Here is a 23,453-nt window from a genome sequence, read left to right as displayed (position 1 = left end):
TCTGAAAGATGCTTCATCATTCCTACTGGGGTTATAGCCCATGCTTGCTGTCTTTGCTGACTTTCATATGTATCTATTTTTGGCCACCTACTTTATTTTCTTTTCATGCTTGGACTGAAATAACCTCATTTTTTCCACCATGCTTTATAATTATATTCTCATCTCACCCACTCTATTTGTTTCTTTTTTCATCTGTCCATTCAAATAGCTCTTCTATGTTTTCATGCTACAATTTGTTTTGTCTTGTTATCTTTATACCCTGGTTATTTCCAACATCCTTCTTTTGTCCTGTTTCTCTTCATTTTCTCTACAATACATTCACTAAAACCCTATTATTGCTTTTGGAAAATGTTTTATTCTTCATTATGGCTCTCTTGCATCCTTTTCTACTGGTGACAGATTATTCCCCATTCTACTTACGTCTAGGTGCTTCCCAAAGTTTTTAAAAACACCCCTCCATATACTAAAATATGTGTATTTTATGTGTTCACTGTAATGTAAATCTTGCATATTTTGTAGTAAGTATATTTTTAGAATACTATCTCCACAAAGGAGGAAGTAGCCATTATTATGTTCATACTTTAAATAAAAGCTTGTAAAGGTGTATAGGTCTAAACAGTGCATTTTGGGGAAATATTTAAAACAGCAATCAACAAGTACCTAGTTAATTAGCCCTGGTTTCTTCTATCACTCCCTTGTTACAGCTGGCTAAACTCTTAAGATTTACATAAATGAAATCTATTTACTGAACCTCTTATCAAGTTTAACAGGCTATGGGTGACATTCTTGCTGCATTAGCAACTGCAAGCCCTGATTCCATACAGGGAGCATGCAAACACTCATTTGTATGGTGAAGTACCTTTGACTATCAGTTCTGCATAGTTGGATACACCAACTCCTCCTTCCGTCCGGATCATGCAGCGATAGTTGCCAGCGTCCCGCTTCGTGGCATTCACCACACTAAAAAGAGCTACAAATTGTCGGGCACTGAACACTTTTATGTCCTTCAAAGGTGCATCCCGTACATAAATACCCTAGGCAAAGAAAATATAATAAAGAGTATTATTAGTCATATTAAAAAAAAATACTGAAAACCCATTTTACTTCCCTCAAGTTCCCCAGGAGGAGAGGAAAGATAAAAGCAGATATCTGAATGTTACTTTTACAGGTGTGACAGTGAGACTTTTCTGCCTTCCCATGTGAGTTAAACCATTCATCATGAGTGGGCAACCATTAATCTGTAACAGCTGGTTTCAACTCTTTATAAATTAACTAATAGAAAGATTTGAGAACAATGTAACATTTACTTGCTTAGCTTGTTTTACAGAAATACTTAAATTTACTTATTTTTTAAAAAATGAAGCCAAGCATAGTCAGTCTGTGCTTTCTCTTCCCTTCCTGCATCTGCTGCTTGGGATATGCTTTTTTCAGGGAGACATCAGTGGATGGTTCTCATAACAGCACCCACCCAAGGGGTTATCAGCCACTCTGGTAGAAGAGACTAGGCAGAGATTTACCAGGTAAAAGACTTGAAGCTGTCTCCACCTCTCACTTCCTCAGCATGGCACTGAAAAATGGGCAGTTTCTATTTCAGTGCACTGTCCTGCTGTTAATTCAACACATTACATGTATGGCACAAGAAAATGAGTCCTGTAACAGCTAAGGAGCACAAAGAGTGAAAAACAGAGGGGGGAAGACAGAAGAAGGCAGAGATGACAACTTGCCACGTCCTTTGACACAAAGATAACGGCAGAGAGACTTGGCTCTCAAATCCTCATCAGAACTCATGCTCCACCTGACCATGAAATAGGATATGTGCACTATGAACACTCAAAAACACACAGAAAATGTGTAATGATTGAATTATGAAAGCTGGATGGAAAAAAAAAATCAAACCAACCACCAAAATGTACTGACGACATTAACCCAAACAAGCAAACGAGAAAGATGCACTTTTCATACAATGATATGTATTTCAACAAACTGAAACATGAAGAGAACCTGGAAAACCCCAACTAGCACTTGACAAAAATCACTGTCTCCAGGAACACACATACACTATCAGATGCTACATAGTAACACCAGGAATGCTTAGTGTGTTTCTCTGACTTGAGCTTCAAGCAGGTCAAGGGTCCTGCACTATCAAGCTTCTATAAAACAACAACATATCTGGTGATGTCTGTTTTTCTGCCCCGGAGTCTGCAGTTTCTCCAGCAGAATTTAAGACGTATAGAAAATACTGATCTCATTTTACTGTGATCTTATTTGCCACTAAATTGGCAATATCCTTGAAATACAAGTTATAACAAAAGAGTTTTAAACAACAGTCACACAAAATTAAACTCATCCATAAATCACAAAACCAACTCAAAGTTAATCATGCTGTTATACCAAAGAAGCAACATAAATAACAATAAATACTGATTCTACTGCACAGTGATGTAGTTATTTCCTCTTCAAAAGAAAACATGGGTGATGTAAAGCTTATGTGAAAGAAAAAAAAAGAAGTTTGTAAGATGTCCAAAGAAGAGTGTGCTATCATGCCTTAAAAATTACTCAGTTGGTAAATTATTGAGAATTACTTCAGATAATTGACAGCTCCTTAAGATTCCTCAAAGTTTCAGCTGCTGATAAAGCAGATTCTGTGACGTGGCATCTCAGCTAGCAAAACCTAAACTTGGAAAGAAACATTTGATACTACTATTTTAAAACTACTATTTTTACTAGTGTTGCCACTGTAAAATCCTTCTAGCAAGAATGGCTGCAGATAACAGGAGATAAGCAGTGGGTTAATCAGGAGTTTGGAGAATGATTATTTCTTAAAAGCCACATTATTTCTTACCTAATACAATAACTTAATTAATCCTGATAATCAGAACTGCTGATCAATCACAAGCCATAAGCCAGTTTTAAAGTCTGTTACTACAGCTTTCAGGCTCTGGAAGGATCCTGTACATACCCAAATCTCGTGGTTACATTACACCCATCCATATCACTATTCCCATTTTTCTAGCTGCAACATCAGGAAGGCATGCAACATGCACACAGGCTATTCTATCCTGTCAAGAAATAGGGTAAATTATTCCCTAGGGAAAAAGATACTGCCACACACTGATTAATTCTAGAACCTAAACTAGCTCAGCTCATTTAGAGTGTGAACAAGCTCCTCTGCTCTACAGCCCGCACAGTAAACCCTCCCTTCCACATGGGGAACCTGCATCCACAATTTAACAGGACTCTTAGGAGTTACCATACAACTGAAGAACTGTGTAAATATTCAAAAATAGCAATTTCTTGCCATTACCGCAGAGAAGGAGATGAAGGGAAAGGACTAGGCAATGCCACTGTAATTTCTGCCTTAATCTGCAGTTCATGAAGAGGGGGCAATCATGCCAAGATATGATGCATACACAGTCCCTGCTGGCTCTACACAGAGAACTGTCTCCTACCACACTGTCCCCTCAGACCTCCAAATGGCTGGTAGGAATCCTGAACTTCACAGTCTGGGTGTTCACAGAAATTGCCAGCAGTCGTTGTAGGCAACTGCTCCATACTCAGCCCATTAGGACGTATTTCCCATCCTTTTCATGCATATTTAGAATGGAAATTGGAACTAATCAATGCACTGTAGCAGATGCAATAAATTACTATTTCCCTTGGGCCCCATAATCTTTTTCACCTTCTGCTGATTCTCAAGTATACTAATCTCACCTGATTTTGAATGTTTTAACTGCTGTTCTATAACAGAAAATCTTAGTTTGATCAAAAAATTGACTTACATGGCTTCATGACACATGCCACTGATTCACATACCAATAATTTTAACTGAAAAAAGAGAAGCCAAATCAGACTTCAGGAGGCCCACATCACTTGCTCATATGAAAAAGCTAGAGAAGCCTTAAATGTAACTCAACTTGGCTCCACAGAGGATTTGAGCATATTTTCCCTCTACCAAAATCCAGGTGAGAAAAGGTTATGAATGGTGGCTTCAAAATTCATGAAAGAGCTCTGGAATAAAAAGCCATTGTTATTGTCATTACTGTAAAAAAGCTGTAAAATATACAGGAGATTATTATCAATAAAGATTATCCTGACTGACTCCTCTTGAACAGTACAAGCTCCTATAGGCAAAGTGTAGAGTGTCTAATTATATGTTAGAACTCAAATAGTCCCAGAGAATCAGTAGCATGGCATTTTTTACTAGAACTCAAAGGAGAAGGAAAAAGCCCAATTTTTTTCTTTAGTCTCTTTGGGGAGATATTTTCAAGGAAAATATAGTGTCTGTAACAGACAAAGACAAAGAAACATAATTGCTTTACATTCCACAAGAAAAAATACAGCCCAAGAGAGCAAGTTTTCCCTCCCTTCTGGGATGACAGCAAATGAGTAGGAGAATTGCCTAATTGATTTAAGCCTAGGCATAAAGCAACAGTGATGAAGGTAATGAATTCAAGTATAAGAAAAGTTCAATCTATAGGCATTGCAGAAGACAGTTACAAAGGCTACACATAAAATATTAAAAAAAAAAATCCCACACCTACAACTTCCCCCAAACTCTTATTTCAGCAGTGGACAAAATGGCAGAAGACTATTTTTAGTCTGAAAAAAAATGCTATTTACAATTTGATGTATGAATACAGAATAATTTCTGTTGTAACAGTACCCACACATCCAGCTTCACTTCCTTTATTTGTGATTCACGTTTTGTTTCCCCTGACTTTCTGCAATGACTTCAGAAAGTTACCCAGGTATGGTACCTTGTTTCCAGTATGGAACAGGCCCATTTCAGCTCACTGTATGATAAATTACAAGCTCTCAGTGCTGAGTGCCAACAGCTATTTCATTTAGAATTGCTAAAAATAGCATATCAAATGAAAATTTGTTTATTAAACATACTAGCACATCCCACTAAAATTTCTTTACAAAAAACTATTTTTAGTAGCCTTCAGAAAAGTAAGTTTTCATCAATCACTAATGCAACAATCTGAACTCTCACAAATAAGTTTGCTTATGACATGCTGTTTTACTAGCTATAAAAACTTTAATCTCAGGTTTTTTGAGATTCTGAAATTTACCAGTAGGTCTTGCAAACTCTCACTTTTTACGTGAAAGCCTGAGTCTTCCCAAATACATGATATTTTTATTGAATAGTAAACAAAAAAATGACTAGTCTGTAATTTACTAATCCCATTCCAGAAAGGAGGATAAAATTCATGATTTACAATAAAACACGACGGTACTAGTATTAAGACCTACTAACACAGGTTGTTGGAGCAAATTTGTAGCATCCTGTTTTCTGGGTGGGGCTTCTTTTTTTGTTTCATTTGTTTGATTTTGTATAATATAATTCAAAAATAAATAGGGTTCTTTTAACTTTCTTTACTTTAGCCCTGATTTACCACACAAAAGTCTGAGGCTTTACTACTGATTAGGGCTGTTAGCTTTTCCTGCCCCTGGGACTTGGAGAACTGTGTGAACAGGATATTTCATTCTTTACAAAGAGGAAGCTGCCATAATCATTTAATGTTAGACCTGCTTGGACTACAAAGGCCACGTCCCCTGGGCAGGGCTATCTCACCTCCTTAGAAGACAAGAACTATGGTCACAGAATAAATACTGAGATCCAAAAATGAAAGTAACAGATTCCATTGACTGCTGAGGAACCTGTGTATTTTCAAACGCTCAGAGAAAGCTTTCAAAAAATACCAAATACATATATAAAAATGCTACTTAAGCCAACTAATGAAAATACATAACTTGTAAGTCATTTGTAAGAATAAATTTTCTATTAAACAACAAGTTATTTAATATATAGGGATATAAAAATAAGCTTAATTTAATTTCAGGATTTACACTGCTTGAAAAACCCATATTCCTAGTACCAACATATTAAATGCATATACAGACAGCTAAAAGCACTTTAAAATGCACGTTATTTTTCAATTTTAGGCAAGTTAGAATGAAAAGAAATAGGTTATAGTTATTTAAATTACACTTACTGGCTCTTCTAGGCAATGAACTAACTCTAAGTCTTTTAAATGAACAGCAATTTAGCAGCAACAATCTATATATTAATCCTTTCAGAAATACTTTTAACAAAAACATAGTAGCAATTCAAAGGTATTGAACTTCTGGGATGCTACATCCAGCACTAACAGCAATAATCACTCTCAAGGCACGTATCAACAATTTTGTGAGAAGAGAGTTAAAAGGAAACATCAGTCACCCTCTGTCCATACAGGTAGATTAGGCAGCTTTTCAGACTTTTAGCAGAAAAAAGGGTTTGCATTATCCCACTTCCAAATATGCACATTTATAAAATTGTGATTAGAGTTATACCAGTGGGATCTCAAATAAAACCAGCAAGGCCAGAAGCAATTTTTGTTTAAAATATGTATAAAATCTAAATCAAATAGTAATTAATACCTCAGGAAAATTGCTTTGCAGAGTTCATATAATTCCAGTAACTAAGATGGCTACCTCTGAATTTCTAGATTTGTGTTCATAACCAAGACAACTGTCAGTCTAGATTAGAGCCATCACATATCCTGTGATTATCCTGTATTTATTCCATCTAAGTTAACAACTATATTTCATTCAAGTAATAAGGCCATGATGGAAAAAGATTATTATTGTCCTATTTGGAATTATTCTTCTATGAGACAGAATTGCACTCTGCAGGTGTAACTAATGGGCATTCAAGCAAACTATTATTATTTTGCCTTTCAATAACGGTTTCTCCTTTCAGTAATTTAATGTTTGAAAACTGAGCCTTTTCTTCAAATCACATAGGCCTCCAGAAGTCCCTGTTTATTATGACTAAACCTAAACACTGTCTGGAGCTGTCAGGTAGTACCATAAAATACTATTTAAGTTACACATTGAGTAGTCACATAAAATATTAAGCACTGACATCTATTTGAAGACAAAGTTACAAACACAGAAAGTAAACAAAGACAACGCATTTTCTGGAGTCATTAAATTCTGTGTAATTTAACCAAAGAAGTTACTCTCCACTCATGTATTGAAATTATTTTGTATCATTCTGACAGGAGAAAATCTGTTATCATTACAAAGACACTTTAGAAGTAAGAAAAATCAACCCAAAAACTAAACTCTTGTTCAATCTATTTCTTATTTTTACTTTAAATTCCAGAGCAGCTAAGAAAAGTTTATCTCCTCTAACAATTTGCCAGTGCTCACAACATATGTAAAATTCAAAATCTTCTTTCCATTCATTTTTAATAGCACACAATAGAATATAAAACTACTTGTAGGAAACTACAGCCTCAGAAACATCTGGAGAAAACAAAATACCAGGAAATATCTACCTAATAAGGACTTTAATACTTTGGATAAAAATTATGGCAATGATCCATTTATCTACTATGCATTTTGTTGAACTCACAGACCTACTGTATTTTAATTCTTTGAAGTACATAACACTTAGTACTTCTCATCATCCTTCTATTTGTGTTTAAAATTCCAAGAGCTAGTATGAATACCTTGATAAAAACTGAAGAGAACATATATAGGAATTTAAACACTCTGGGGCTTGGTATTCTGCAGATGCCAGGCTTATGGAGGGGCTAGAAAGGAGTAAAGTGACGAGGAGAAAATGAGGAAGCAGAGTTTATTAGCTTAATTTTCATTGGTACACACCATAGAAAGCATAGTAATGCAGGTATTTTTCTGCCTTTTCCATGCAACTACATAACAGGAGACTTAAAAAACAGTGCACTCATGCCCCACATTCCCTTCACTGCCAAAAGTGTTAATCTTAGGAAGAAAGGCAGCATGGGAAGAAAAAACTCCAACAGGCAAGTTCTGGGGCCATCCTGAAGTCTATTCCAAAGTTTAAAACAAGCAGAATGGCAGGCAAACCCAAAGCGACACTGAGTCCTACAAAGCAGGTAAGGAAGAAGCAGCCAAGAAAGAAGTACATACAGCTTTGAGGATAACAAATCATTAGGGGCTCAACTACTGCCTCCTGGATAGATTCTTCCAAATGGGAGGAATGAATGGTGAGAACAGAGGCAGAAAAGCTGTAAGAAACCCCTCAATATTGACCATGCAACCTATGAATACAGACAACCACAGCAGTAATAATCTGTGGTAAGGAAGGCACAAGTTGGTTCATATTAACAGGGAAGCTGATATAGAGGGGTTTGGCTGGAGGGGTTTCAGTCTTAATTACTGAGACAGTCACACTAATCAAGTCACAGTTTAACAGCACCCTCCCCCAACACTCACCTTCCCCAGTGGTCTGTTTCCTTCCCATCATGTTCTCGTTAGATTTAATTTAAACTTTACTTTAGTTCTCCTTGCCTCAAAACAGTTTCAATAGCTTTTATTCTGTATTTTTTTTAAAAAAAAAGCTTCTCCTCAACTCCAATTGAACAAGGTACCTTCCTCCCAGCAGTAAGTTTGTGCATTTTACCTACAGTATTCATGGTAAAAGTCATTGTTTCTTCCTCCCAAAGGTTCAGCATAGCACAGAAAACTTACTGAATTTATTTCATCAGTTCCCTAATTCTTGCATGTCCTTGAGTGATTCTACTGCTGCTGAAGAGTGTTTCATATCAAGGCAGTCTTCAGGATCCAGAAACAGGCCAACATTCTGCACTCTTGAAGCTGAATTTAACCAGCCCTCTGTGGCACAGGTCAACTGTTTCATTACCTTATATCTGCTAATCACTATTTTATTCTTTAGCACTCCAGAATAACTGGAAAACTAACACATCACAATGAGTTTCTTGAAAAGTGAATGCTTGAGTAGCTTCATTTTTTAAATCAGACAAGAATTTCAAAAATATTTGACCTTTCAAAAAGGTTACCCTTGATAAAGGTAATCCCAGGATAACTTTTCTTATGGGTTAGTTCATCATATGAGAATATATATATATGGGTATGGAGGAAGGGAAAGGTTTATGTGTATCCACTTTGAATTACGTCCATAACTGTTTGCAGATAAGCACATTTTCTGCAAATCAATGTATGTAGTTAATTCATTAATATTTAGTAGCTTCTGAATACCTGAGATACAGATCAAAAACAGGGAGAAAAGGAAGAAGAAACAAGAACCATTATTACCTGTTACCACAAGTATTTTGTCCAGCATTCAAGTTTTGTATCACCCTTGTAATACAAAAAATAGTAACAGCTCTCTTGCATGGTACTTCTGACACCACAGATCTAACATGCAAAGGCAGAAGATCAAAATCCACTAATTTTTCAGGTTACTTGCGAACAAACTTTGCCATGCTTTTCCCAGGTCTCTAAAGTTTTGCACTCTTGTCCATAATGAAGGTCCCAGTGGATTTAACAGAGTTTACAGTGTAACTCTAAAAGCAAAACTTCTACAGTTCATGAATGTTTCAGATTTACTACTTCTCTCAAATCTCTTTTGGACACTGGAGATTACCAAAGAGACAGCAGATAAGGGACAATATTTTTGTGATAAAAAGGCTTTTTCAAACTTTAATGCCTCTATTAAACATTTTCAGACCCCACACTGCCTTCACAAGCAGGAACATTTGGGTGTACTAGTTGGATGCCAAATGCATATTTCAGTGTCACAAGCACACCATCCACCTCTGCTAGACAGGTGATGAAGGAAGGCTTTGGAGGACACCATCCATTATTACTCCTTGCAACCTGATGGATGACCAGCACCACCACAGAGGAAAGCGCGTGTTCCCTCTATCTACGCTACTTTTTCCTACTGCATCAAGGGTTGCTTAGGGTTTTAGAGTTTTTAATAAAATATTCAAATTTGCTTATATCGCCTTAAGTTTCTTTTTTGGAATCACTACCAGCATGGTCTGTTGTGCTTATTGACCTGAAGAGTTTCTGATTTAAGGGTTTTGAGTAATGTCATAACATAAACTTCACAACTTTCAGTTAAGTATTTTCACCAGAATTCTACTGTTTTGGGTAACACTTCCACACCATTTAGGAATGATGGGGCTGGTATACGATGATGGAAGTGATGTTTATTCTTCCACCTACTCCTATGAGAATTACTTCAGTATTAATAACAAAATTCACTGACATTTATTTATGGTTACCAACATTTGGTTTTTTTGTGCCGTGTGCTCCAGTCTGGGTGGACTGGGAGGCGTCGCCTGTAGAGCAGCTTTGCTGGCCAGGCTTCCTCAAGGTTTCTCCAGGAGAGAATATAAGGCTTATTTCTGGCTCCACTGTTACAGTGGCACCATCTCATACAAGTCATGGAAGGCGATAGATTCAGAGTAGCTGCTGCACCACCAGGCACTTGACTTTTTCCAGCTGTGCCTTTTACTGCTCATTTTACAAGGGAAGAGTACACAGCACCTGCTGTACCACTTAGTGCTGCTAAAGCTAACCTATAACAGAAAACTTGGTGTCCAAGGGGGAAAGCCACCTTTACTGGACATTCCCACCACACTCAAAACACATTCAGCTGCATACAGCTTATTAATTAAATCACTAGACTCAAAGGTTTCTGCCACCTCCAAAACCTCACCAGAGTCAAAACACTTCACAGATAGATCAATTTCAACATGACATTTTGCTTCTTGCATATGTTCAATGGGATTTATCATTAACAGTCCACAATTAATTAATTTCTCCTAGTCTCTGGTATCACTAAATATTAAAGATACAGTCAGAGAAATCTTAACATCAGAGAAGCATTAGTAAAATCTATATTCAGACAAGAATAAAAAATGTAAAAAAGGGTATTATGTGCATCAGATAATTCACATGTAAGGCAGATAATGAGGGAAAAGGTTTCACCAAAGATCACAGCTCCTTAGACGCTGGCTAACACAAACACAATACATATCACAAGCCTCCTACACTCTGTTCTTCATATCCATTCTTCTGCCATGTGGTAACATTACTGTGCAATTACTGAAAAAAACCCTGAAACTGATTAATGACAATTAATAGAAAATACAGAATATATACTGCAAATAAAAGCATATATATATGAGTGGCGAATATATACATGAGTGGCGAAGGGGACACAAATTAACATTCCAAAACCTGGAAATAATATTAAAAAAGATTAAACTTTCACCTATGCAGTAATGTAATGTATAGTGTCCCTTCCTATAGGACATTAATTGCTCTTCTAAGAGTAAAATCATCTCAGGTTATCTACTAAAAACACATCAGGATGCACATGCTTCAGGATGCATACAATCTTGGCAAAATCTTTTGCTGATTGATGTCATTAAAGCTCTTCTCAAGGCAATGGACTCTAGACAATTTGCAGTGCACAAGGTGGTTTGATCAGTCTTGGAAGACTGAGATATTCATGAGCACGTGGAAAAATGGTCTTGTGCACTCCTGTAGTACACAAATGCACCTACTAATCAAACAGCAAATACTTTAATATTCAAAAGAACATCTTCAGGCCTATCTCATTGTACAGTTTACATTAATAGTTCCACCTGTTTGTGTTACCAAGTTATAAGACACAGGTATGATATAACAGTTAAATTACTGCTTCATTATCAAAATGGCCAAAACATTATTTTCCTCAAGTGCTTCAAAACTTGGCAATGAAAATTATAATTATGGGAAAGTCTCAACAGAAGTCTCAACAACAAAAAATTCTTATGGAAGTCCAGAACTTCATTCACCTTCTGGGTTACTCTATGCAATTTACATAAACAAGCACATGCACACACACACACAGTTTTGTATATCCTATAAATCTATTTGATTTTCATCATCTGCAAAGAGTAATTTCACTTGTTCTACATTCTTATAAGGATGTTTTTGATATCTGTCATTTAGGTATGTTTGTATTCCTGAGGAAAACAATTTGCTTTCCAGAACTCCCTCTGACATAGGACTATATCTCTTCCTTTGAAAAAGTAATAAATAATGCATACAGGTAGTTTTGTATATAGATGAATAAAATCTTTCATAGTCTTCACACCTTCAGCCAAAGATTACTGAGGTTACAAAAAAAAATACACTGAATAAGGTGAAAGACAGCTTTCAAGAAAGACAAAAAGAAAAGCCAAATCCAGGAAATAAACTATTTACCTAAGGTAGAAGAGAGGTTGGCCATTAAAGTGATAGTGTTCTTAGGTTCTTGGCTGCAAATGAAGTAGTACACATCCTGCATGCATAAACCGAAGTATGAAAGATTTCACCCCCTCCCCTTTTATCAAAAAACATTCATTAGTCTCTTTCTACTGGTAAATCTGATGATGCTGCTTACTACAGCTGTCAGACATATCCTGAGATCCTATTGTTATCTGCTCACCTTCAACAAATTTCTACTTTTAGTTCTCTCTTTCTGCAATACAATTTACGTGTCTGAGAATTATATTTTAAAGTAACTATTTACATTTCAACTGTGTTTTAGAATAAAGCCAGGAAAAATAAATTACTGCAGTGAAGTGATGACCTGTCTTCTTTATCAGCTATAGCTTTCCACTCTTTAAGGAACCTCTCTCAAGAAAGGCTACTCACACTGAGTCAGAGCACATGTCTGAAAAATGCAATTGCAATACCAAAAGGTTGTATTTGATATTAAAATGGAATTTCATTGTATCTGGGTATGATTTGACAGCAATTTCCTGTAAATAATACTGTAGCTCACTCTAAGAATAAGCAGCACATAGAGGCAACTGAATGAACCCACTACATGTAATGAGGAGCAGCAGATGAGGATGGGAAAATGAAGAGATGGAGACAGGCCTAAGAAGCTGAGGAAAACCAAGCCAATTCCTTGCAAGTCAATACACTGCACCAAAAGCAGGTTACTTCCAAAAAGGAATTCTACACCCCCTCTCCTATAATTCAGATTTGTGTTTCCTATGCCAATTTACTGGACACTAACAGGCTTTTCAGAAGACTGTCTCAGCTGCTTTCATTTGACCATTAATGGTTCAGTGTTGCAACTGTTCATTTCCTTCCAACAGTGGGAGCACAGGAATGACATTTTTGCTCAGCCGTTCAGTGGGAGAGAAAGAGTCGTCCCATACTGGCAATAACCTGTGTTGTTCACAGATGTGAGAAAGAAAATGTAAGCAGATTAGACATATTTTTTTTAATTGTAGAAATTCAGATTTATTTTTAAGGTATGTTTACATAAGGAACATAAGCTGGTGGAGATGTGAATTCATAAACACACAATCTAACCAATGACCGTATTAACAAGACACTCATTACAATGACAAAAACAAACTTGCATGATAGTATGTGGTTTTCTCGAGTCCTTTCATTTGAATTTAACCTGAAATGGTATCACTGAAAATACCCACAGTTTGTTGTCAGATTATCTGACAAGCTTCTGATCATAGCTCATGAACTCTAGGGAGTATGGCTGCCTAGTGGAATGAGGAAAAATGTTGTTCTGCACTATGCAGTAGGTAAACAGCTTTCTGTCTTCCCTTTCCCAAAAGAGTAAATACTGATCACAGCATCATGAAACAAATTTCATGCCTCAGTGGTCTAATCTGGGCAGCTAACATATGAATTGTGATTCCCTCAAGGCCCTTTCAATTGCAAAAAGTTCTACAATACTCCATAAATTAGTAGACTTCATGTTCCATAGGGAATAAGACTGGGAAAGAACTGAAAAGAGGAAAAAAAAAGTGAGGGAAGTAAAGTATGATTTATGGATTTCACTTAGGATTGCTTCAAGGCCTGGGCATTATTGGACTTAGAACATATAAGCTGTTTCCAACAAGTACTTAGGAAAGACATGGAGACTAAAGTAACAAACCAACTCTCAACTATTCATTTGTTTTAAAAAACATATAGCCCTCACAGTCCAGCAGACTGTAAAAAGTAAAGAATTTATTTGTCAGATAAATGTGTACCTCTAAACTTGAACTCTGCTGCATAGAAGCACTAAATAAAAGAGGCAGAAGTAAAGTAGTGAAAACCTGCCACTACTGGAAACTCCAGAAATTTCACTGAATCCAGTGGGTTTGTGATTTCATCCTGGCAATTCACCTGCACTTCAGACTAACAATGTGAATCTGAAAAAAATGACAGGTACTGGAAATCATTTGGGAGCAAATTATCTCACAGTATTCTGAAATTGTCAAATCAAAACTGATTAGGTCTCCTGATACAACTTGAATGGCAGAAATGCTGAAAAGCCCCTGATAATATCACTCAACTGTATTTATTTATTTATTTACTATTATGTATCCTTAAGTTTTTATAGGTGTAATGAAACAGACCACAAGAAGGATAGTAGAAAAGGCTTAGTCTTAGTGGTGAACAAACTAATCATACCATGGAGATTGCAAGATTTGTTTGCAGTACCTCTAAAGCCTGAATCCCTCTTACCTGAGTGCTAGCATAAATGTTCCCAGGCAATGGGGTTCATTTTATTCTGCCTCTAGTGTATATAAGAATGCCCATTATTAAGATGTTTTGTAGTTGAATATTGGGTTTGGTGCTACTGGGAATGCAAGGATCTTCAATGTTCATTTAACCAGTCGTATGATGTAGAAGATGCCACGTTTCCATGTTTTCTGACAGCTGTTACAGATTGCTGCTCTGCACTCCAGTCCTGCAGCAGTGTCATGAGATGTACACACAAGCATATACAAAATTCCTCAACATCAAACCCCGAAACCAGAGAGTCAGGTGATGAATGGACACCTGCAAAGGCTGGGGATCTGTTACCCCGTAATGACCTAGTGTGCTAAAATACAGCTGATCCTGTAGGGAACTATTCTCTCATAGCCTGGCTTTGCAGCACCTCGCACATGGAGCTGTTTGATCAGTCTTACTGTAAGTTGCAGCAGACATCTGTGGAAACCGGCAAACAAGTGCAAAAATAAATCCAAGCTATCCAGGAGATCCTGTCAACTTCTAAAACATTCTTATGCAAAGGCACACCTGGAATTTGCACAACCTTAGGCTGATTACCAGGGGGACCTATAATTGTAGAGGCAGAATAAATAAACAGTGGCCCTGTAGGAAGATAGAATTCCTCTAAAAGTCTGTCACTACTTTCTTATCCTTCATATAGAAAAAAAATCTCATAATCATGTATAAACAAGGAATCAACTCAATTAAGCTCAGATATTTTGGAATTGCTATGCTTTTGAATTTATGTGTGTGCTAAATTCTGTGAGAAAAATTAAAGGTGAAATGGTACTGTCCTGAAGCATTTGGAAAAACTGAATGGAATGAGGATCTCCTTATACTGAATTCTACCTCCAGGTTTACAGTAGAGCATTACATCGAAGTTCAAAGGTTCTAGAAAGGATATAACTGATGAAATAGCAACCCATTATTTTCCCAAACATGCTAAACCCTTTCATGACTAGAAAAGTAATAATTTAAAAAAAATCTTGGTGGTTTCAGAAAGACATGAGTCTAATTCTGCCAATTCAACAGTGAATATCGTCTTTAAGGTGCTGAGGCACTAGAAAAATATCAACCTTATATCAGTAAGAGGCTGGAAATATCCATGTAAATCCAAATAAAACCAAAGGAGATCTTCATTGCCTTCAATGTATTTGATCAGGCTCTTTCTGAATAGATATAACAATTCATCATCCATATACAGGTAAATATGAGGCTTTACTTTTCAAGTGATTTTAATTTTTTTTTTTGTGCTAGATTTTTTGTAACTACTCAGTTTAACCTGACACACTTAAATAATTTATAAAATGCAAATGCAGTGGAAAAGGTTAACTAGTAAAAGCCTGGAACTGATTAAAAGCATAAATAGAGAATTTAATTTCTAAGTCCCACCTGTTACCACTGCCAATTTCACCTATCCCTCTTTCTCCACTTACTGTAGCTTCATCTGACTAAACTTCTCAGACATTGTTTCACTTATTTTGATTGTCCTTACTTCCTTCTCACAGACAAAGTCTCAGTTCTGGCATGTTGGTTTTTACATATGGAAATCACTGCAATCTGGAAGCCTCTGTATTCCTAATGCTAAGTCCAAACACTCACTATTGCTTGCTGTAGGGAACAACTGCCTAATATTGGCAGCAAGACAGCCATTAAACTTGCACCCCCATCATTAAAAAAGATCAACCATAAAAGCATGTTTTTGATACAAGGCTACACATATGAATAAGGGAACACTATCTTTACTGAAAAAAATTATTTGGAGACAGACTTTAAATCAAGATGTGAAACCCATCTAGAAGCTACATTACTGATTCAGTAAAAAACAATGGACTCAATGAATATAAGTAAGATTCTTTGGCTTTAAGATGCAGAAGGTCAGATTTGACTGTTATACATAGTCTTCTCTACACCTAAACTGTAAGAATGTTATTTTAGCTGAAAATACTAAACAGAGACAGAGGTAAGCCAAGAAAATCATTATGCATAATACTGTAGTTAGCCAGCACAGACATTATAAGAAAGTCATCTGTTCTTCCTTGGGGATTTAGCCTTTACTCATGATTGCCACACGTAAGGAAAACAGTACTTTTATTTTCAGTAAGGCATTCCACTGAAACAAGGCAAGAAAATGTCCCAGTAGCACTCTATACAAAAGTATACCTTCCATGGAGCAGCTCAAAGGCATTATAAAATCAAATATTGATGAAATTGAGAGCCCATAATTTTTCACATTTTACATTTCTTTCAGACACTCTCCTCTCTCCAGATACCAATGCATTAGGAAAAAAAGAAATTACCTGTAACCAGAGTCTGTCACCTGAGTCTGTTCCACCATAGGCAGTGCATTGAAAAGTAGCAAACTGTCCTGCATTGACTTCCACACTCTGAAGACGCAAGAAATGGGGAGTTTTTGCTGTTGGAAAAGATACAAGCATTAAAGTTATGCAAGAACAAAGTACTGGCTAGAAAAAGAAAATACACCAAGGAAATGAAATAGTTCTGCTTTAAAAGGTTCAACTCACTTATTACACATTAGATTTTAGATTGATTTGTTTCCATGCCTTGGAAAGAGCAGAATAGAAAGGTGCTGTGTAATTGTTCCTGCTTTGTAAACTATCTTAGCTCAGCAAACCTCTTGAAATAACAATCTGTTAAAAAAGATAATAGTGGAAACGAAAAATGTTTAGAAGACAAACCTATTAGGTGCTTGCACTACCAACCAGACAAGCCAGTAAGAAATGATGTTATCAGGGGAACAGGTTTTTCTTCTTAACCAAGCATAGTGTCTATAGAACAGATCCTTTAGAAATGCAGCCCACTGAACAGGTACAATACTAACAACATTCCTCATCAACTACAGCTGAGTTCTTTAAACACAATACTTTTCAACAGCACTGCAGAAAAAACCCAAAACACAACACATATTCTCCATGCCAATGCTTATTTTTCATCTAGAAAGATAAAATAATCTCAGTAAAAACTAAAGCAATATACCTACAAGCAAGCTGAAACTGATATACAAACAAGAATTAAATCCCCTGAAGTAAAAAAGTGTGTTTATTTTTGTTTTACTAGAAAGAGTCTAGCATGTAATATAGAAAAATCTAGATATTTTATACAGAAACCTATCATTTAAAGCACAATATTCCCCAACCTACTCAAACCATATTGCAGCCAAGCAGATTTCTTGCACTGTCTATACTAACAGATAAAGCAAGCTTTGAACATTGCTTTTCAACATGAAAATCTTAGTACTAGCAGTAGACTGGCAAACTAAACATCTATTTTCTAGCAGAGCATTGCAATCATTTAAAGTGTGGATGATATTTTCTTAAAAACCCTTATTACTGGGAGAAATTGCATTTTTAAGAAACTTATAAAAGGCTAGTGTCATGAAAAAGTTGCTAAATATCCAGTGCCAGACAGCATAAGAAGGAGGAGATGAAATAAAATAGCTCCAATTAGTATCTAAATATGGAATAAAATATTTTTGCAACAATCCTTACTGCAATTTATTACACATACAGCCTTTTTTTTTTCTTAAAACATTTCCCAATTAGGGCAGACAGAGTTTAGGCCAAAATTTTCCACTTCTTTGCCTATGAAACCATTAATGTCAGAATATCCAGTAAAATTCTTCAGTATGTTCCCCATTTCTCACCTGTCTTCTTTTTTTTTTTTTAACCTGCTTTTACCCCCCTCGATTTTACTGTTTCCTTGGTCTTCTTAAACTCTAAAAAACTAGCTTTTCTGAATTACCAAGTATGGCCTAAGTGGAGAAAAGCACTGGGCTTTAAAAACAAACACCCATACACACAAAAACCTGCCCATCTATCACAACCCATTCCTTTAATTTCTATGTGCCTACAGTCTGTCTTCTGCTTGGTTTTTGTACTACGCAGGCAACTGCCTATCAAATATTTCTCCCATTTCAGTTTTGTTTAAAGAGTTAGCAATTCCAGAACCATTTTTCTGGGAATATACAGAAGGAGTATCATCGTGAGCTTTACAAAGTTTTAGACACAGAGTAGTTTTACTTAAATTTTCACACTTTTTCAGTTTTCTTTATACAATTTAACTGGTTTGATGTCTTAATTTCTAACATTTTAATTACTTTATCAAATAACTTTTCATTAAAGCTTTTGCATTTCAATACTGTTATGTTAGAATTCTACATGCTATGGGCTATAACTCAGTCTCCACACTAGCAAGAATTATTTGCAGGTTTTGGGAATTGATTGGTACAAATGCAAACATCAAACCTCTCAAGATCTGTATAAAAAATTAGTAAGCTGCTAAAATGCTGCTTCAGACTTCTCCTACCTGAACCAAGGGTATAAATTCAAAATGCAGAAGCACCTATACTTTCTAACAACATGAGAGCCTGCAGCGTTTATTAGAAGTAAGTGACTCAGAAATAACAGCTGCTGATACTGCATAACTGTCTCTCTATTTGAAGAAATGTGTGTGTGTTCCTGCCATTAACACTAAAACCATTTTTATGAGGTGCTTTGATACTAACTGATAGAGCACTTTTTATTTGGAATCACAGCTCTTTCTTAAAAGCCACAACAAATGCATGCAAGTACAATATGGTATAAGAGGAACAATCACGCAGAAGTTGGTGTCTTCTTCCCCAATCAGTCATTTGGTCTGTAAGATCACAACTTACTATTCCATGTATGATCTTAATACACCTTATTTAACAAACAGCATACATGTGAAGTAATGTTTTATATAAGTAGTCTATTTAATTATGTATGGATTACCACATTAAAGCTTTATTTACAAGGTCTGACTTGACAATTCAGGATAATTAAGTATTACATATCCTTAACAATGAGATAAAGAAATATATCTGAAGCATAAAGAAGTAAAACAGTGCAGAAACTGAACCATGAATCTTGGGAAGTACCCTGAGTAACCTTGCTTAGCAAAGCTTCACTCCTCAGCCAGCTGAGTTTTCTTCTTTCTAAGCCTTGGAAAAAATAATTTTATACAGTCAGCTGTTGTGTTGTTTACCTGCTCTCACTAATGTCTTAGCTGGTGGCTGCACTGAATTTTTGATGCAGACAGAAACCTCATCAACAAATCTTAGAATCACAGAATCATGATGATTTGGTGATTTTTTTTTTTTCTCAAGGAGTTGCTATATCACCCAGTTTGGGTATGGGACTCATGCTAAGTGCTGTACACATGATGGACATACCAGAGATGTCTTTAAAGACAATAAGGTGCAATGATGCCATGTTTAGCAACACTTCATATATATACTCAGCCTGTACTTTTGGCAGTGACATTGTTTTCTGACATTTTCCTTGTCTTTTGCTCCACATTTATCAAAGCATAGTAGCACATTTATTTTAGAGGATCGGGCTTTACAATGCAAGATAGGTACTTACTACATGGATGTCCTAGAACTTTTACTTCATCAATAGCCACATATCCAGAGTGACCTGAAGTAACCACTTCAAAAACAACCTGAGAAGCAGAAAGAGAATTTCAGTTAGCATCTTTGGACAACATGGGATATAAAATAGTTTGTCATGGAAAAGTACATCAACACTTTCAATATGTTATGTAAAAGTACATAAATTCTTTTATATGTTACGTATGTTACGGCAAACAAAACATCATCATAAAACCCTCAAAACGTGTTGCTCTTATCATTAAAATTAACCAGACCTCAAATTACATTTTTTCATGTTTACATCATTTTTGGAGATTTACAAGCAGGATCATCTATAGCTCACAGTAGAAATAACAAATCTCCCCAATTGGTCATTTTTTAGATAACTACTTTGGTCTGCCAAAGTAGTTATCTAATAAATGCCTTAAGTATTAAGAGTAGTATTTTATTTTCCACTCTTTGTCTTGAAGAATGAACAGCTTTTATTTTAAAAATTACGATTTTGTAGTATACAGAGATTTGCAAGGTATCAGACACAAACATTTTCAGGAATTTATTTTGCATGCTTTTAATCTTCCACCAACTGCAGTGAATTAAGCAAAGCAGATCCATTTGCCGCGGTTTGTTTAATGGCTATAAATAGGTCACAAAGTAAATGGACCATTCTCATCACTTGAACTGAGTACACTCTGAAGTAAACCTCTCCAAAGTTTGGCAGCCTCAGTTTGAACATCCCAAGAATGTTTATATGGAATAGAAGAAAATATGCCAGTAATGTTAACAGGTACATTTCCACACCAATGCTCAAGAAGTTCATGCTAAAATCCAGGTTGTGGCTTTTTTTTTTTTTTTTTTTTTTTAATTACTTTACTTTTGCTCAGGAAGTTAACTCTGGTTTTTGCAACTGATCTCAGGAAGCAGCCTGACAAAGCCGAAGTTTAGAAACCATTTTTCGCACATATGCTGTACTTAACCTAAGAATAGATGCACACACTATAGACCATATCCCTTACTGAATGACACAAAATAAAATATGCTATGAGGATAACATACAGCTCCATAATATATCATAATTTCCTGATGTCGAATAAACATTCTCAGAACACCAATTCTAATTTTAAAACAAACCTTGCAGTGAGAAAAACCTTCATGCCCTTCTTCCTCTGCCTTCTCCCTTGTTTTTCATTGCTCTATCTATGGACACTGACCTGTTGTTCTCTCTCACATTTCTTCTTCCTAACTTCTGTCCATTGCTCCCTCCCAGTCTCACTGGAATAAAATTGCTGTAAATATGGCCTTAAATCCACATGGCTGAAAAGGAAAATAATACTTGATTCATTCTAACTGTGCCTCCCATCTACAAAAAATTTCAACCTAAAGTGCTGGTGTTGCCACTACATGAATCATGCAGCAAGAAAAAAACACAAGATGTCAATGACCAAAGTCCAAATGCTGCCAAAGAAAATTTTCAGAAACAAGTTCTGCAAGAAAAGGGCTGCTCAGTTGGCTTGCACAATGCCAGATGGTAGTCTACTGACTCTTAAAGTTGGCATTATTGATCCACAGCAACAGGCTGAACAGGGTATGGATTTGGCTCCCAGCATTTAGTAGAAATCCAGAGCAACACCACTGAAAATTTCAAAGGATCTCTTTCCTAAAAAGAAGAAAATCTCCTGATGGAATTGGTCTTAACTACCTTGGGAAGAAGAAGTTCTTAAAGAAGAGAAAGAGCAAAGACTCAAAGAATAACCTGCATTCAGAGACCTGAAATAACTTTTCTAACCATGATTATTACCCTCATCTTAAAAGCCTTTAAATGGAAATAGAGAGGTGTTGTGCACTAAGTAACCTGAAGTTTTAACAGCAGTGCAAGACCCAAGAATGCAGCTCCTGTTTTCATTCACTGAACTTTGAAAAAAGAGCAAGCATTTCTCTCTATTAAGAAATATGACAAATTGCACGTTCTTCATTTGTGTTACAATCTCTGAAAAAAAGTAATTATGCTGAGGCCCTTGAAAAAAGGCAGAGACTGCTCCATCTCCTGAAGAGCTACTGAGCCTATTCGAAAGACCACAGGGTATGAGAACCTAGAAACCTGCAGCTGAGGCAAGGATGTTACAACACGGTAGTGGAGAACAGGCAGGAGACAAACAGGTCTCAAAAATTATGGAAATGTTTCCCAGGGAAATACACTGCAACAAAGTAAGTCCCTGAGACAACTGAATCTAGGTGTGCATGCAAAGACCTGCCTCTAAAATCACAGAGGGCTGGGGACAGTTCCTGATTTGTTTCCTGTATTCCCCAGTGACTTTGAGCTTTCTCTGTTAAGAAGAAAAATACATTAACAACTAATTTTCTGTGTTATACTGAAACATAATCTTAAAAAAAAAACCAACCCTTTCTTTCTTATGGAACACTTAGAATAAGAACAGCTGGACAAAACCATCTGAAAGGCCTAGCTGATCCATGATCACATCACTGCAGAGTAAAGTATTTATTTTTTCAGGTTCTCAGTTTTCAGACATGCTAAATTCTAAAAATATCCTGAGGAACTGGCACCTGTGGAGCAGCCAGCCAAACCAGTCAGAAGTTTTCTGCTAGAAATGTTACTGCCAGATAATAGGGACTTAACTATTTTTTTAAATGCTGCATAGCAGTGTCTTTTCTAAAGAACCACCTGACTTACAGCAAGACCAATAACCTGAGCTTTAGAAATGAAAACATTTGCAATACCTCAGTAGATCACAAAATAATTTCTATAATTCATAACAGGAGCTTAGCTACAGGTCCTCTGAGAGGCTTTAAGTACCTCAGTATTGCAGTCTACTCACAGCCAAAAAAGCTTGTAGATTCCTATTCCTTCGGTTCATATGCAGAAACTAGAACCTTGAAACAACTGAATCAGAACTGTCAATGACAACAGCAGAGAAAAACTCAACAACTTATCTAAAATACCCTGCTGTATCTCTAGACAAAATACCAAAATGTCATTCCACAAAAAAGCCAGGCAGCGTATCAAGAAAATGCCAGTTGGACATACAACTGAATTACAATTATTGACATAAAGAGAGTAAGTTCCAAGGAATTATAAATTGAAATACTGTCAGTTTAGTTGTGCTTCCATTAAAAGCAATAGTGAAACTGATATCAACTTTAATGACTGTAACTTTTAGTCTCTTCTGACATGGAATATGCCATTTTTAGCACATAGAAAGAGGCAGTAAAGCCAATAGTGACATATTATTGTCAAAGAGAAACACTGATTCATATATAAAAGAAAAAATATGCACAAATACAGACTGGTCAGGATGGAATGACAGCAGACCTGAGGAGAAGTACTTGAGGCTGTTGCTGGATGAGAAGGTCAAATGACCCAGCCACATGCACTTGTAGCCCAGAAGGCCAACTGCATCCTGGGCCAGATCAAAACAGGCATGGCCAAAAGGTCAAGGCAAGTGATTTCCCCCCTCTACTCCATTTCAGTGAGACCCCACCTCGAGTACTGGATCCAGCTCTGGGGCCTCCAAGAAGGGCACAAACCCTGTTGAAAGAAGTTCAGAGAAGGGCCATGAAGATGGTCAGAGGGGTGGAGCATATCCTCTATGAAGAGGCTTAGACAGCTGAGGTCTTTTAGCCTGAAGAAGAGAAAGCTCCAGGGATCACAGGATCACAGAATGATTTGGGTTGGAAGGGACCTTAA

The 23,453-nt window shown here is 36.4% G+C and overlaps 1 protein-coding gene across 13 annotated transcripts in view; it reads right to left on the bottom strand.

Annotated features, from left to right (window-relative positions):
- PTPRM (protein tyrosine phosphatase receptor type M) overlaps positions 1 to 23,453 on the bottom strand; it is a 445,815-nt gene that overhangs the window by 277,636 nt on the left and 144,726 nt on the right. For all 13 annotated transcript variants that reach the window (XM_068192138.1, XM_068192146.1, XM_068192169.1 and 10 more), the window contains exons 4-6: positions 19,746 to 19,824; positions 16,641 to 16,756; positions 860 to 1,034 (exon numbers count right to left, since the gene is read on the bottom strand). In XM_068192138.1, the coding sequence (XP_068048239.1) occupies positions 860 to 1,034; positions 16,641 to 16,756; positions 19,746 to 19,824 (370 nt within the window). The remainder of the gene's footprint in view (positions 1 to 859; positions 1,035 to 16,640; positions 16,757 to 19,745; positions 19,825 to 23,453) is intronic.

The sequence above is a fragment of the Anomalospiza imberbis genome, chromosome 1 (genome assembly GCF_031753505.1).
Source record: "Anomalospiza imberbis isolate Cuckoo-Finch-1a 21T00152 chromosome 1, ASM3175350v1, whole genome shotgun sequence".
Classification (NCBI taxonomy): domain Eukaryota; kingdom Metazoa; phylum Chordata; class Aves; order Passeriformes; family Viduidae; genus Anomalospiza; species Anomalospiza imberbis.
The sequence above is the reverse complement of the archived record's forward strand: the minus strand, read 5'-3'. Positions and strand labels throughout refer to the sequence as shown.